At 42.1% G+C, this 16,385-nt stretch overlaps 1 protein-coding gene across 11 annotated transcripts in view; it reads left to right on the top strand.

The window, feature by feature from the left end:
* The window catches only part of si:dkey-205h23.2 (CUGBP Elav-like family member 4), a 148,480-nt gene that overhangs the window by 81,809 nt on the left and 50,286 nt on the right, over window positions 1-16,385 (top strand). For all 11 annotated transcript variants that reach the window (XR_004101885.2, XM_031281435.2, XM_031281434.2 and 8 more), the window contains exon 3: window positions 15,140-15,188. Coding sequence is in view for 10 of the 11 variants with exons in the window: in XM_031281435.2 (XP_031137295.1) it covers window positions 15,140-15,188 (49 nt within the window). In the remaining variant the exon portion in view is untranslated. The remainder of the gene's footprint in view (window positions 1-15,139; window positions 15,189-16,385) is intronic.

Raw genomic sequence — 16,385 nt, 5'->3', positions numbered from 1 at the left:
TCACCTTATACACAGACACACATATACACACATTAGTGACTTTTGCCTGACTTATGAGGCTTAAGTCACATTAAGTGTAAAAAAATGTGTGGGAGGTGGCATTAATTACATACAAATAGACATTTGCAAGTTGGATAAAATGAGTTAGTTGTGTGTTCAGTTGTGCAGAAGCATGTGTGTGCATGCATGCACCTGTAAGAGGTATTCTGGATCACAGACACGTACTTATGATGCAAGGGTCATATATGTGTGCATGTGTGCAGCAGCATAAAAGTTAGGACTAGGTGTTCGTGCGTTTACATGCCTGTATGTGTGTGTGTGTGTGTGTGTGTGTGTGTGTGTATGTGTGTGTGTGAGTTGGTATGAGTGTGGCATTAAAAAAGTGAAAACAAACACTTTTAAGTTAGGCATGTTTACTCCTTGAGGACAACTGGCACATTTGAGTTCAGTCTGTGTATTTATGTGTGTGTGTGTGTGTGTGTGTGTGTGTGTGTGTGTGTGTGTGTGTGTGTGTTTACGTTACTGCGTCCAAACAGCAGCTCAAACCCCAGGAGGTTGTGCAGTCGCTCAGGGGGCCGTTCTCCCTTCCCATGCTCCCTGCTGGTCCAGGCAAGCGGCTGAGCTCCCTGTCACCATCTCCAACCTGTGTTTCTTTCCTTTCCTCATATCTAATACGAGTCACACACACTCAAAGAAACACACACACCCAAAGGGCTCAGGCTGCCCTGTCTCATCCCATTTCCTCAGCGCCTTTGATCCCCAACCCTCCCAAAAATACATTGCCCCCCCCTTGCAGTGTTAACTTCCTGCAATGCTATTTAAGCTTCCTTGTCTGCCTGGAGCGACCACAGCTTTGGCACTAGCTGCTGCTGTCTCCTAATGACAGCGCTGCAAGAAGAACATGCTGGGGGGGTGTCGGACAACAGGAGCAGGACAAAAGGCCTGGAGGTACATCACAAGATAAGGGTGGTTCATTACTGCCAAGGAAGGGTTAATGTTCACAACCGGCTCTGAAGGGCCCCTCCCCAAATGCTGCTGCTTGTTATGAGAGCTAATGATGTCAGCGGAGGGCCCTGCTTGTTGATTAGCCTAAATGGAGGACTAATAGAAGTGTGTGAGTGTAATTAATGACTGAAGGGGAGCCTAACGAAGACGCGAACACACCACTGTGGCCACGGGTGTTACCGGGTTAAGCGTGTCCCCGGACAACATGGCAGGGCACCTCATCAGCTGGCCAAGTTATCCCCATGCCATGCCATGCCATGCCATGGCATGCCATGCCATGCCATGCCACGACACCCACTCCAGCACCCAGACAGGCCAGCCTTTGTGGCTAGGCCTAATTAGCTGTCACAGCAGGTGGAGCAGGGACCAGGGACAGTCTTTGGTCTGCTTTCTGACAGCACAGGTCCCTGCAGAGCACCCCCAGACACTGACCACACAGGAACAATGTGTGTATGTGGGGCTCTGAGTGCATTTGCACATGCATGTGTGTGTGTGTGTGTGTGTGTGTGTGTGTGTGTGTGTGTGTGTGTGTGTGTGTGTGTGTGTGCATTTTTCTGTGCTTGAGTTTGACAGAGACAATGAGAGTTAAAAAAAAGATGTGATGGTGAAGGGTAGATCAGGATGCAGTGTACACATACTCTGACAGATGAGCAGAAAGAAGCTCATTTTATTGCAAACACGGGTAGAAATAGGTACAGTGTAGGCGTAGGAAAAGTGTAATTACATTCCTGTTAAGTTTTGCCTGTCACTGCTTTAGACAGAGATAGTCATCATTTTAGCTACCCCACGACACTAGACTAACTCACAATATATATAAAATATGAAATACTACAATAGAATGTATTTTTGTAATTAGGTCATTATGGAGCAACAATAAAGTATATACAGTATATGAATAAAAAATACAGAAGATTTAGGAGATAATGCAAGTCTGTCCAAGTGCAAAAGAAACATTGAAATGAATACAGAAAATAAAGACAAAACTGACAGATTTATAAGTAGAAGCAGATGTGTGTGATTTGTAGTGCATGGGAATTTAGTAGATGCCATAGATACCCCCAGATACTAAAGGCAGAAAAGGTAAATAACAAATTTTAGGTGCAAATATGTTTTCTCAGCCTTCCTCTCCTTTAATAGCGGCCCATTTACACGCTTCCTCTGAATCGTCAGACCCTTGTCACCTACCTCCCAGCGCAATACATTACTTAGTGTTTTCCTCCACACCCCTGCTGTGTTTGTCCCTCTTCTGTTGATTTGTGCATGTGTATGCAGGCGAAGATACAGTGCATTCTGATGCTCCCTTCTGTTTGCTAAGGCCTGTGTAAGCTGCAGTAATACTTCTTTACTGATAGCTCTGCTCACACACTCACACAGTCACACACATACACATTGCAGGTCCATACACTCCCCTGGTTTAATCTATTACCATTTTTATGCGGCTCAAATATTCAGGCCGTGTTAACCAATGCATCATTATGAGGCGTATAACTGCAAAAGCCAAAGGATTTATAGGCTTAAATAAATTATGTGATACGATAGTGCAAGTTTTATGAGTTGCAACTTTGCAAATATTCTTTTACATAATAATAATAAAAGAAAAATATCCTGGTGTTATTGGAAGATGTGAGAAAAATCATTCTTCTCTCTCTACTGCTTAAACCCACCTTTAACTTCACATCTATCTCAAGCTATTAACACTATACCTTTTCTTTACAATCATCTAACGCACTTTATATGAATTGATGGGTTCATTTCTGGCATTTAAGCATCATGTTTTTTTCCGACTTGCATAGCTAGTGCAATCATTTCCCTCTATGTCGTACTTGTGTTCCTTTAATGTATCTCAAATCATTTCTATTGAGCGTACTCATCCACGGCGATTGCAAACAGTATACCCAAGCACACACAACAACATACACAATGATGTATTGTGTATTTGCAATGTAATATGTTTTACACATGGTCACTATACATCACCTCTGATGTTGTGTGAGTAGGTCTATTTGATCTCATTTGGCAGATGGATCCAATTGTCCGGGCTGATATTGGGCTGTGACAGAAAGCAATCTAATGGCAGGCTCATTGATGATGATGAGTTCTGTTCCATTGCACTGAGATCCAGTCCAATTTCAAAAGCAAATTCAGCCATTCATCTTCCAAATAATTGTGGCACTTTATCAATTGCTCCCAGTCTTTTATCTATCACTTCGATTGATGTGATCATTTTCACAAACAGCCTTCTGTGCTAACGGCGTCTTGGAACACACTTGCAGGACTGTGTGATTCTGTGTGTGTGTGCTAGAGTGTCTAAAGGCATCTCTGCACAGGTTTGCCAGCATGTGTAAGTGTGTATAAATGTATGCATGTGTTTGCAACTGAGCAAGTATGCATTAGTGTGTGTCTCCATGTGCTTAGTTATCCACATGACTGCATTTGTTTGTGTAATAACAGTCTGCTAATGCTCATTGCAACAATACATCTTCTGTTCCATTATTGTTATTTTATTTCTGTTTGTTCTGCGTCCTGTGTGTATTTATGAGACAATTTAACTATGATAGTGTTTGTTTCATGAGGGTCTTCATTCTCGTGCCTTACTATCAGCAGCCAGTGAGTGTGTGTTTTTTGAATCTATTGTTCTTTTGTGTCTGTTGTCCTGTGCATGATGTGTGTAATACGTACCTCATATTGTCAGCAGCCTGTGCGTGTGAGAGGATATAATGGGATTTGATCTTAAACCTCATAGGATCAATAGCCTGACGCGTGAAATGTTCTTCTGTTAACATGTTAAGATGATTTTTTGGCTCCCTGGAGATATCTAAAACTAAGACATAACCAGTGGTGATGGCAAAAAAACAACTTCTAAGACAAAAATATTCTCCAAAAACACCTAATCATATTCAAGTAAAAATGCATTTCAGACAGAACGCAGCACAGCCCAAAACAAAGAAAACTATATTATCTTTGAGAATGTGTGTGTTAATTATGCAACAAATCGAAACAAAATAAGCAAATATAGTAATAAAACATATACATATTTTACTTTTAAGCACAGTGCATCTGACTGTTACCACTAACTTGACCAAAAGTACCTTAGTCTGTGAAAAAAGGGGCACAGATGGAGATATGTGCATTGGAGATATGTTTCTGCTTTTGAGGTTGCTTTTTTAATTTTATTTTAATAACTTCTAACTATGGCACCTGTTTGACTTGCTCTACATGGTATGCCACCTGGTTCTGCTATTTTCAGGCAATTTTCACATGCTGCTGCTACAAAAGAGAAAGCTGTCAATGTGGTGACATCCTCTCAGGTAAACACATGAGCATGTCTACATTATTAACCCAACACTACCTACGCAATGTGTGTCTGACACGTGTAATGCGTGCACATTTACTGTAAGTCACTTCCTGCTGGGAATTCTAAGATCATACAGCGTCAATCTAATCTGAGGCACAGGTTGTCTATTGTATTGGCAGACGGCTTTCTGTGGTTACAGATGGGTTTATTTGAGTGTAAAAACTGTATGTGAATACGATTGTGATGGTAAAACCCAATGAGTGTGTGTGATCATACTATCATTTGCTGGTTTTGAGAGTGTATGCTCTGTTGAGTCCAACGTGTATTAGTGAAAATATAAGACACATCTCAATTTAAAACATCGAATTAACAATTTTAAACATTACTTTACTTACAATTAAAGTAAGCACATGGACAAACTCATCCAACCCTTGACCAGTGACCACAATGTATAGTCTCCAAATGTGAAACTTAACCCACCATGGACAGACAAAGAAGTCTATTAATATCTCAATATGTATACAACACAAGCAGCCACAAAATGGGTAAACCTCACCAGAGATAAACTCTCTATAAACAATATGCTGTTTAAGGACCAGTCATCAGCCTCTGGCTGCATTATACCAACTTTTTTTCACATTTCCATTGTAAACAATACAACTGTATTTACATTCAACACATCTCACCAACATTGGGTTGATTGTGTGTATCCTAAAGACCAAACACACACTTGAAAATTGCATTTCCTACTCAAAACATTTTGAAATGTACATTGTTTACATTACAATGTTTTTCTCCTCCCTAGTGCAATGCTACATTTTACAGTAGAACAGAAGCTAACCTGGAAGTGCCGCAGAATATGTTGTCTGATGGAAAAAAGTGCTCTATTGAAATAAAAGCACTGTGGCATCGTCTAGGAACATAATTAACAGTTTAGGTAACACTGCACAATGTTGCCATGTTTTTTTTAAGCATAATTATATTTAAATAAAAAACATATATCTTTGTATATCTATATATTCAAATACTTTGTATATGGATCACATGCTCTTGTCTCTTAGCCCCATACTGTGCCCCCCATCCTGGCTACCTGTTTGTTAAATAGCTCTCTGTGATTCTATGCATTTTTGCAGACCATTTTGGCATGTGTGTGTGTGTGTGTGTGTGTGTGTGTGTGACTAGGACTTTAGTGCTCAATTGTTGGATGTTGTCATTGCCCACAGCAGAGCGAGTCCATTCTCCCCCTTCGCTCTGTGCTCTACAATTGCTCACCGCTGACTCCTCTCATCAGCATTTTGGTGTGTACGGGCTGGTGCACAGCCCGTACACACAGGTGTATAAGAAGAGCAGAGCAGGATATACAATCATAAATCTGACAGATGCATGATGTGTCATTACCCTCCACTTATTATTATTCTTCCACTACTCTTTATACAGTGAACCACTTTAAGCTGTTTTCCCAGCCTGGCTCAGAAACATTTGTACTGTGGCCTTGCAGAGTGATAGATGCTCCTGGGGAGGCACCGGGTTATTGTTGCAAGTCATGCTCTGGCTTTTTGTTTGTGTGCAGGGCTTGAGTCTGGGCATTTAAACTTCTGTGTTTGGATGTATGCATTGGCAGTAAGGCTGTGATGGTATGGCGTTTTTCTTGCCGTGGTGAGGAAGGAAGGTATCGCTGCGATATGGCGGTTAACCGCAACCCGCCTGTTACAAGAGTAGCGAAAGTTAGAGCGAGAATGGCAGTGAGTGACGTCAGTGCCTGTGTGGTTGCGCAAGGAGAGAGCGGTAAGAGTAGCGTATGAGTGCGGCTGTGATGAAAAGCAGGAAAAAGAGATAGCAAAGAGGATGTTAAGTGAGTTAAAAAAACAATAATACAACAAGCTTGAGCTTCTCAAGACACAGTGGCTTCATCTGTTGCCAATACTGCCGGTAAAATGAATGCCGTTACCCTTGAAAAAGCATCGGCTTAAACCTTACAACTAGGGCCGTCAGCATGAACACGTTAATTGTGATGCGATTAAGAGCCGAGCATAACGCGTAAATTTTTTTTAATCGCATTAATCGCATGCTGCCATTTATTAATTTATTTTTACTTGACTCTGCTTCGCGTCGTGCCTAACAGGCTACCATTTTGACCCTTTGCCGCACTTTGCCATACTTCCTCGTAACAACACATCCTGCTGCTGCAGGTATGATGGAGAAAGACAGTAACACAATTCTGAATGGCGCTTTTTATTTTCCAAAACTCCCGGATGGGTCGAAAGCCATATGCACATTGAGTAAAGCCGAATTAAAATCTCACCGAAGCACGTAAAGCTTGAGCTACCACCTACGAGCTAAGCACAGTACAGTTAACGTGACTCAGGTTGATGCTAGCAGGCTCAGGCAAAGCACTATTTTGGAGAGTGCTAGTTGCAGACCTGTGGATGAAACCAAATCCAAAAAAATGACTACCGCTCTTGCAAAATGGGTGGCAACTAACTGCAGACCTGTCAGCATCGTAGAAGACTCGGGTCTTAAAGACGTACTACGGTTGGCATGTTCTGACCCGTCTTATACATTGTCGTCGAGGGGGACAGTAGTTTCACGCATACACAGCCTGTACGAAACGGAGAAAGCAAATCATATATAATCAAAATGATGTAGGAGTTACTGCACACTATATTGACTCTAGATTCAAATGTGTGACTAGATTCACACATTTGTCTTTTGTTTACAGTAAATAAATAAATAAACAAATACAAATCTTAAAATCAAGTTCATAAAGTCATTTTCTTTGCATTCATTTGATTCCCAATAGAGATACACTGGTAAGAATTACTTTCCATTGTTAATATGTACTTAAAAACAGTTCTGAAATGCAAAATAATAGAATTTTAATCATGTGATAAAACATGCCTTTAATCGTGATTAACTATAGAAATTCCGCGATTAAAAAAATTAATCGTTTGACAGCCCTACTTACAACATATGTTGCAGCAGTGTGAGTGTTTCCATTTTAGTTCAATGTGATTAACTATTACGCTTTGCTGTCATTTACGGCCGCGCTGCTTTCTCCTCTCTCTGTTGATCTATTCCAGAGACAGTTCAGAAAGCTTTATTGTCAATAAAGTAAAAAAAAAAAAAAGTTTGCAGACAATGCAGAGTGTAGACATTTCGCAGCACAGCGTTCTACGTAGCAACTGAGCAGACAGAGAGCAAAGAGGGCGACTCGGCAGTCCGCTAACTTAACCTCTCCACCGATGATGCGGCTCTGTTTTAGGGTACAAAACAGGCATGCAGGCTAACATTTAAACGTACTGTTTTGTTGTGATTAAGCTAGAAGCAGAAGGAAACTCCGCTAGCTGCTAGGCTAAAGTGCAACGGTAAACACTGCAGGGGTAACATTAATATGTCCACCTCAGCTGAGAACGGAGAAATGTCTTTACCTTACCTACCGTGTATTGTATTAAATGTTAGTCCACACACAAAAGAAATCCTGCATATCGTTTGGACTGTCCATCCCCTTGTGCAAAGTGAAGAGCAACTTAAGTTTTTCTCCCTAATCTCTTGAATATAGGCTAGACAGTCGATGAGGATAACTAAACAATGATTATTGTGTTCATTAGGGTATATTTCATATCACACGACATATGCACTCCTGTAACTTTCACAGGCAAAAAAAAAAAAATGATGATGTCATCACGTGTCATCATGTAGTTCATGTAACCGCCGGTATTGCGGTGATGCCCTAATTGGCAGCGGTATGTGTATTCTATTATACACTTCAATTGTTTTGTTTTTGCAAAGATCTCACACACACACATACACACACACACACACACACACACACACACACACACACACACACACACACACAGTCTGTGTGTCCCTGTGGCCCAGAGAAAGAGAGAGAGACAGGGAGAGAGAAGAAAGAGCAGCAGTCGCCTCACAAGAGCAGACCTCATAAAAATCCCTGTCACTTTGACTAATTTGTTAGTCTTGTCTCACTGCTCACTGTGTCGAATCGTCACCCCCCTCATCCCCCTGTTGCACCTCTACACCGACTCCCCCCCCCCTTCTTTCCACCCCCCCCCATATCCACGGGAAGAAGAGGAAGGGAGAAAGGAAGGAAAAAAGGGCAATAAATGTAATATAGTGCACTGGCCATTGGTTGCAGTGATCTACACAGCAATCCATCTATAGTCAGAGGAGAACAGAGGTTTTATGGAGCACAGGATAACATGATGGCTCGATTTCTCATCCACTTTCTGTCTCAGTCTGCCTCTGTCTCACCTCGAAAGAAGGCCTGCTGGGCACCGGTAGAGTAATAATAAAAATAGAAAAGGAGAATAGGGCTATTATGAATGCAGGCCAGGCTACAATCCTCAAGACTAGACTTGGTTGGACTGGGCCAAGCATGGTGGGATATATTGGGTATAGATTGGTTCAGATGGCCTCTCAGAGGACCAAAGAGCTAATACCGGATTCATAGAGATAAATTAAAAGCCAAAATCCTTCTCCAGGGGGAATCAATTGCCAGGTAATTATGGAGAACGGGACCGAGATTACAGAGACAAAACACACACACACACACACACACACACACACACACACAAATGTTTCCCTATGACGCTGCAGCATCACACCAGGGAATACTGTTAGCTGGTTACGAGCAACATTCTTTTGCTGTTGCTGCCCCCCTTCCCCTTCCCCTTACCTATCCCCAGTACCTAGTCTTTAAAAAGGAGCTCAGACTTAAAACTAAAAATAGGCCACATTTTACAGCCAGCCACCCTCTGCTGAGCTGTCAGTGGCCCTTCTCCCTCTTCCTCACAATGAGGCAGACACAGCCCTCCTTCATGTGTTTTCGAGGGAGACAGGCATTGTGTGATCACTCTATCCCATCTCCTCCTCACACACGGCAGGCCTAACCTCACCTGACTCGCTGGCCTCACAGGGAGGCTGCTGTGAACTCGCACACCAATTTGAGAGAAGGACTCATTCCCGCTGTGATGGTCCTGTTTCTCTTCCACACAGAAATGAGGGGCAGGATGTCCTGACGTGTGAACGATGGGTGATGGAAGGAGTAATTTGGTGCTGTACTGCTGGTGGAGTACAGGCCGTGCAGGATTCGGGAGCTTGCTTGCCAGTGAGACAGGTCTACAGAGAGATAATTTAAAAAAAAAATTGTTTTGCCATATTACCTGAATAGATCCTTAATGTATTCAAGGATCCAATCTGGACAGTTAAACTAATTACAAGCTTATTAAGACACTTGTATGAATGAGTATTGACAAAAATGCCAATTCCATTCAATAAAACAGAATACTCTTAATTACTTAAACCTCCAATGCACTGATAATAATGACAGAGGTCAGGGCACTTATAGTGGCTTTATATTGGTCAAAGGTCAGGGTCTGATCATCCTTATATTTACTTTTGGAATGAGGCTTCTCTGTCTCAGCCACGGCCACCAGCTCTTTGTTGCCTCTTCAAGAAAAGTCAGTCTGCATTAAACATCTTTAATTGAGCTTAAAAGGTTGTAAATGGCATCAACAGCTCCAATTAATTCACTGACGGTGAAATCACAGAATGATAATGAGAGGCATCAAACAATGGATGGCTTATCAGGAGAATGGTACCTGATGACTTGAAAACTAAACGGTATCTGGAAATAGCAGCATGTAGCAGTGCCTTCATTTCAAAAGGTCTTGCAAACGTAGTACTGTATTCTATGTTTCAATGCATTTTAAGTTGCATTAGAGCTTTATCTGTAGCTGTGGTGAACAACAATAGATGGTAGAGCACAAACATTGGTGTACCTATTTCAGACAGTGGCGAGTCAGGAAACAAGTTAGTTGTATTGGAAGTAGAAAAAACACATTTCAACAATTCTCTAGGGGAAGTCATGTAAACAGGATTATTTGGGGAATTGTGAGGTTTTAGCAGGGCTCAAAAATAATAATGCTTAATCACAGTTGGCAGTAGTGGCTTTGTTGTTGCATGTATATGCAGCCAAAACTAAATTCATCTAACTTTATTAATTTTCTCAGTAGAACAAACTAAAGGCAACCAGTGACAATGTGACTATTTATGGTTATATATGGTTATAAGATGAATCAGTGTCTCTTTCACAGTAAAACTATGCATTAATAAAGATGGAACAATTGGTTACCAGGCATATAGTTTCCCCACTAACGTTAATTAAGTTCAAAAGCCTTTGGCACCCAACTTGTGCAGACAAACTGTATGTGTGCCATTGTGCACCTTATGGACAAGAATATTGTTTAATTTCGACAAACTGATCTTGACTCTTCCCCTTGGTGACACATGTGCCACTGTGATTGACACATCTGTTTCAAAGTTATTAGATCAGTAATGTGACTGGCTAGGATCGTAATGATTCATCATAATATCCCACTTCACATGACAAGCCTGTCGAGTGTGGATGCTCACTGAGGAACAAAAATAGCAGGTGTGTGTGGATATGCCTTCTTTAAGCGCCATATGCGCGAGTCACAACACTTGAGCGGATTGTTATAAATGTCTACTTAAAATAGGGCCCAATATGGCAAAGCTAATTTTAATTGCACTGCATCCATTAAATATCTTTTATTTTATTTTATATTGTATGCATTTAGCTTGCTGTTTTTTTCCGAGTGACTTGATTTTTACTGGACGAGCAGCACTTTTTATGGGTTTAGCCCAGTGCTCACTTTACCAAATATCTACTCAGAAGACACCAACATTATCTGTGTGTCTCCAGTAGTTGGTTCTGTTTGATTCACAAATTCTTATGGCATACATATTACTAAGTAATCATATTTGATTAGCATGTCCCTAAAATTGAGAAATACTAACTGTTCCAGCCTTCTTTAAATGAGAAAGAAGTTAATAATTGACATGGAGTTAGAAAAATGAATGCATTCAAATTTAAAAATCAGGATCTTCCCACAAGTGTAATTTATTCTGTCCGATTCATCTCTGAATCACTAAAAAGTCCATCTTCACACGGGATAATGCTAGTCATCTAAAAAGAAAAGAAAAAGTGTAAGAGTTACAGCCAAAGTGACCCAACTGGAGGAAAAGTATCAGTGCTTGCTGTGTGAGCAGTGGTATTCACAAAGCATGGTCAAACACTGTCAAAGGCCAGCAGTGTCCTTGTCTCTCCACTGCAATGTTATCAATCAGACAGACAAGCCAGAGATAGATGACTGAAATGCATGCACACACAAACACAGACGGACATACGCTCAGAAACTTACACACAGTCCTTAACTGGAAAATGTAAGCAAGTTCTTCGCTTCCACACTGTTGATTTTCCACCCCTCTGTGACTTCAGCTGACTTTTATTCATCATAACAGAATGAAAAATATAGATTTGCCTCTGGAGATTAGAGCAAAGAAAAACAAAATGAATGTATAGACATAAAGGAAATAGAGCATGAAGGAGGGGAACGTATGGAGAGGGAAAAAAAGTGAAGGAAAGAAAGAGAAAGACAGAAAAAGAGAGAGATGAGGAGAAAGAGAGATGGCCTCTCTAAGTGCAGCAGCACACAGGCACAGGGCTGTGAGTTCCCAGGCAAGACAGCATGAGCTGCCTATTTGTCAGCATTGATCAACCCATTAAGGGGCTGTGGTGGGAAGCATATTGGTTTTGGAGGCCAAAGGGGCAGAGAGAGACAAAGATAAAGCAAGACGGGGGGGTGTTGAACTCCTTTCAGCCTCGGCAGCCACACGTCTATAGGATATAAAACCCTGTAGTCCTCCTTTCCAATGTCTATGCAGTTCATTTTGTGGGGCCCGACGGGAAGGTAGTAGATGTCATTTGTCTTACAGCATCTCTGGAGGATCCACTGTATGTGTTATCTTAGCTTTCTGCCACTGCAATGCTAGGAAGGAAGAACGGAAGGAAGAAAGGAAGGAACTAGCAAGCCCCTTCAGACACACAGGATGTCACTTGTCCTTTTCCTTAGTGTGGGCGAATGTATGTGTGTAGGCAAAAGGTTGGGTGGTGGGGTGCGGGTGGGTCCTTGCCCTAGGGGAAAGCAGGCTGCCTCTTCGCCCAGCCTCTGATGAATTCATATAATTAACTCTGCCTTGATCTGTTGGCTAATCCTGCACTCAGTAATAAGGGATTAAAATGTCACCTAAGCCACCTGCTGTTATTGAGCCCCTAGACTTTTTGTGCCTGTGTGTGTGTGTGTGTGTGTGTGTGTGTGTGTGTGTGACAGTGAGAGAGAGAGGAAGAGAGAGAGAATAAAAGTGAAGTGAACTTTAAGATTTCTGTGCAGTAAGCATGTGTACTAGAAACACGTCTTCTGTTTGCACAAGAAAATATATGAAGAGGACACTATAAAGTAGCTCAGAGAAGCAGACATAACTTACTGCTGCCATATGCATGTGAGCGCTACTCACAACTCCATAGTTTGGCATCAAGTAGAACTCCATCATTTGGCAGGAAGCTGGAGCAGACGTTGCAGCAGACTCGCTCTGAAAACTCATTGTCACAGTCACTAAAAAGGGACATGAAAGTGGGACATGCTGGAAGGTGGGAGTTGAGAAATCTTTTTTCCTCCCCTCTCACTATGACCTCCTTGGACCAAGTAAAGAAAAAAATAAGAAAGAAAGGAGTGCCAATTGGTTGGCTAACAGCCCACAGACCAACGGCCAGCTTGCCTTGCCTGCCTGCTGGCCACCTCCGCTCGGTTGCCTAGCAACCCCAAGTGTACTTTTGGGTTGTCTAATGACTGTTGTTGCTGCAGTGGCTCAGGGGCTACTAATGAAGCCTCTTGACCAATCGCTGCCGTTTAAGACCTGGAAGCTGACTGATCACTAGACAGGGATCTTGGGACTTTAGGCTACTCTAAACCTCTTATGTGAGACAGATTCTGCCACCAACCTGAGCTGCTGTCAGGACACACTCACGCACACACACTTACAATATGTACACAGAACAAACTGCTTACAATGCTCCAACTGACCTTAATACTCTCCACTGCATACTGCATGTTTCACCCTACCTGAACTTGACCTAAGACTCACATGTAAAGATATTCAGTGGAATATCAATGGCTGTTATCCAGCCGGAAATAGAATAATTATACTTCAAGGCCATAAAAAGATGAAAATAATGATGCTAAAGGCCCCTTCAGCCCTTAAACTACACTATAAAAACAAATCAACAGGACTATATCTACTCCATTCTCCCAGAGCTTCAGTTCAAACATCTAGAGTCCTTCCCCCTTGAGAACATATAGTAATGGAATTTACATTTACTTACAGTATCGCTTTTGCTTGGTAGTGTCTGCAAAGTCAAACACTTCCAACTTGTCCACCTTAGGAAAAACGACAATAGAAGATGTATATTTACCTCTTTGCTTCTTGTTTTCACACATTTGTGTGTGAGTGTGTGTGCAGGTCCATTTGTATGGGTGTGAGTGTCGGTCTGAGTATCTTTGTGTGTGTGTGTGTGCGGCTTCATTCGCTTGTCTTTGTGATGCCTCCGTCATCTCTCTAAGCTTTGTTCCAGTGTCACAGCATATTGCTAGGCAAGTACATTACATCCCCAGGGTCTCACCATGTATACGCTTGTCTATACAAGTCTTAGGTCTATATTTGGCCACGGTCAACTGCTGTCAAGTGCTGCGTTGCCTGAGGGCCCAACACCCACTGTGCTGCCCTAGCTGACTGATCTGAGGGGGCAGTACCAGTGTGCCATTCACTGGCACTTACATGTTAGACCTGTCCACATGGCCTAGTTAGAAAGATAGGCCCACTGCTGACTGAAGCCAGAAAAAACACCATGCCGAATATAAAACACAATGCCAAATATGACACGCGTGGGTAGCCTCAATAAGCAAGGGTCTTCAAAGGTGGCTCTTTACACCTACCCTTTTCACAAAGGAAAGAGGGGATACTATTCCTGTTTCAGAGAAGGCATAAGATCGAGTGTTTTTCTGTTTTCATATTGAAACTCTAGGGAGTGAGAAAAAATAAAACCGTAGACAGGGGAGGAACAAGAGCCAGGGGAGTTTTTATTCACAGCATGCGGTTTTTAAAAGGTTTTTTTTATGTTAGTTTGGCGACGTTTTTGCTTTCACCTCACTATAAAATGGTTCCTCAAAGGTTGTTTATCGATTCCCTACTGTTAACCTTTCCCAAGCGGTTTCACAGCTACGCTGTTCAGTGGCTCTCAATAGCTTTCAGAAGGAGCAGGCTGGGGCAGGGTGGGGTTGGCTGTCCAGACCAGTGACACATTGGTCGTGAGTTGCAAAAGGGCTTCTGGGTAGAGAGGGGGGAGAGAGGGAGAGAGGAGGAAGGGATAGAGGCAGAGAAAGAGGGATTGCTAAGGGTCAGGGATGAGCAGGATATAGCTGGTGACTGGGAGTCTGGAGCCAGGAGGGGAAAGGAAGCGCAAGGGCCAACCTGAAAGGACCTCTCCCTGTGGGGGTGGGAGTGGCTGATGTAATGGCATTAATCTCTAAGTGCCATCTGACACCCAGTGTGGCTCCGTCATTGAAAAGTGCTAATTCTGCTGAACTGTGAGGGGAATTCAGGCATCTCTAGAGGCAGTGCCCTGGATTAATTAAACACGTTGGCATGGAGCACTGAACAGATTTATCTCTTTTACGGCATCGTCACTGTTTGATTTTTGCGTTTAGCTCACAGAGCAGGACAAACTCAGGACATCAACGCCAGGAACACTGCCACATTTCACTTGTTTTCTTCCCACTTCACATATTGTATGTACACCGTTGTTCTTATCGTTTTCATGCTAACCTGGGATTTCCCTTCTCTTCCTTCTCTCTCTCTCTCTCTCTCTCTCTCTCTCTCTCCCTTTACTTCTCTCTCCAGATGAACCGGCCCATCCAGGTGAAGCCAGCCGACAGCGAAGGACGAGGAGGTAATTAACCTTCTCCTGGTCTCTGTTGCACACCCCCCTTAAAACACACACACACACACACACACACACACACACACACACACACACACACTTACACAAACACACGCAAACACACAAATACACTGGAACAGTGCAAATGCAATCCTTAATATTCTGCTCTCACTTGAGACACACTGGGAGTTAGTAGAGTAGCTCGTAATATAGGTCACTTGCTTCTATTGACTTCCCATCTGTGCCAGCAGAGGGGCTGTCTCAGGTTCACAGTCACTGGGAGCAGTTCAAAGACAAGACAGAGAGAAATGGAAATAAAGAGAGAAAAATAAAAGAGAGAGAGGGAATGGAAAAGATAGGGGAGTGGAGGATCTCCATCTCTTGATCTCCATAGAGTAATAGTAAAGTCTGCTTACAGATAAGAGGCAGTGGAAAACACCCCAAACATTCACAGACACAGATAAGCACAAACACACAAACTTATACTGTATAAACACCCCAGAGAAACAACTTGGAGAGAGACAGTATCAATTTGACTGAATGTATAAATGTATTAGTCACTGGATGAAGGGAAGAGAGAGAGCACAAGTCTCTCAAAGTGGGACATATAATTATTTAAGGAGTTTGGAATCTCTTTACACAGTATCTGTTGGAATCTCTCATACACAGTACTGTATCTGTTTTTATCTATAAGTGTACAACTAAGACTGTTATACACAGCCCTTGTTTCACTTCTCTAAAATCCACATACACATGTACAGTATTGTGCCTACAGTACATTTACACCAGTTTACCTATCTACCTATCTATCTGTCTGCCTCATTAATAGTACTGTGACATAACACTATACATTTATAGTATAGATTGTTGAACCATCTTAAAGATATCCGAGTCAGATTCAGTGTGATTCAATGTGTGATGTGAGAATTCCAGTTGAATTCTATTGGCATGCTGTATATGCAAGTTCAATTAGACCATTTTGTTTTAAAAGAATGTTCTTCTTTAAAAAGTAAACCTGCGCACACACAAGCATTCATCGTGTTATTTAAATGTGGCAATTGTGGTTTGACACTGCACTGATTCTCTTGCACAGCCTCCTCCTTCCATCTTTAGTCTGAGTGACATGGTGATTGACTAGATCATTCTGAAGCCATTTGTGACTAACATCACTAAGGTTAATGTAGATTAAGCCTGTTAAAGATTTAC

This window comes from Sander lucioperca, chromosome 3 (genome assembly GCF_008315115.2).
Source record: "Sander lucioperca isolate FBNREF2018 chromosome 3, SLUC_FBN_1.2, whole genome shotgun sequence".
NCBI classification, from domain to species: domain Eukaryota; kingdom Metazoa; phylum Chordata; class Actinopteri; order Perciformes; family Percidae; genus Sander; species Sander lucioperca.
This window is presented reverse-complemented; position numbering and strand designations above follow the sequence as displayed.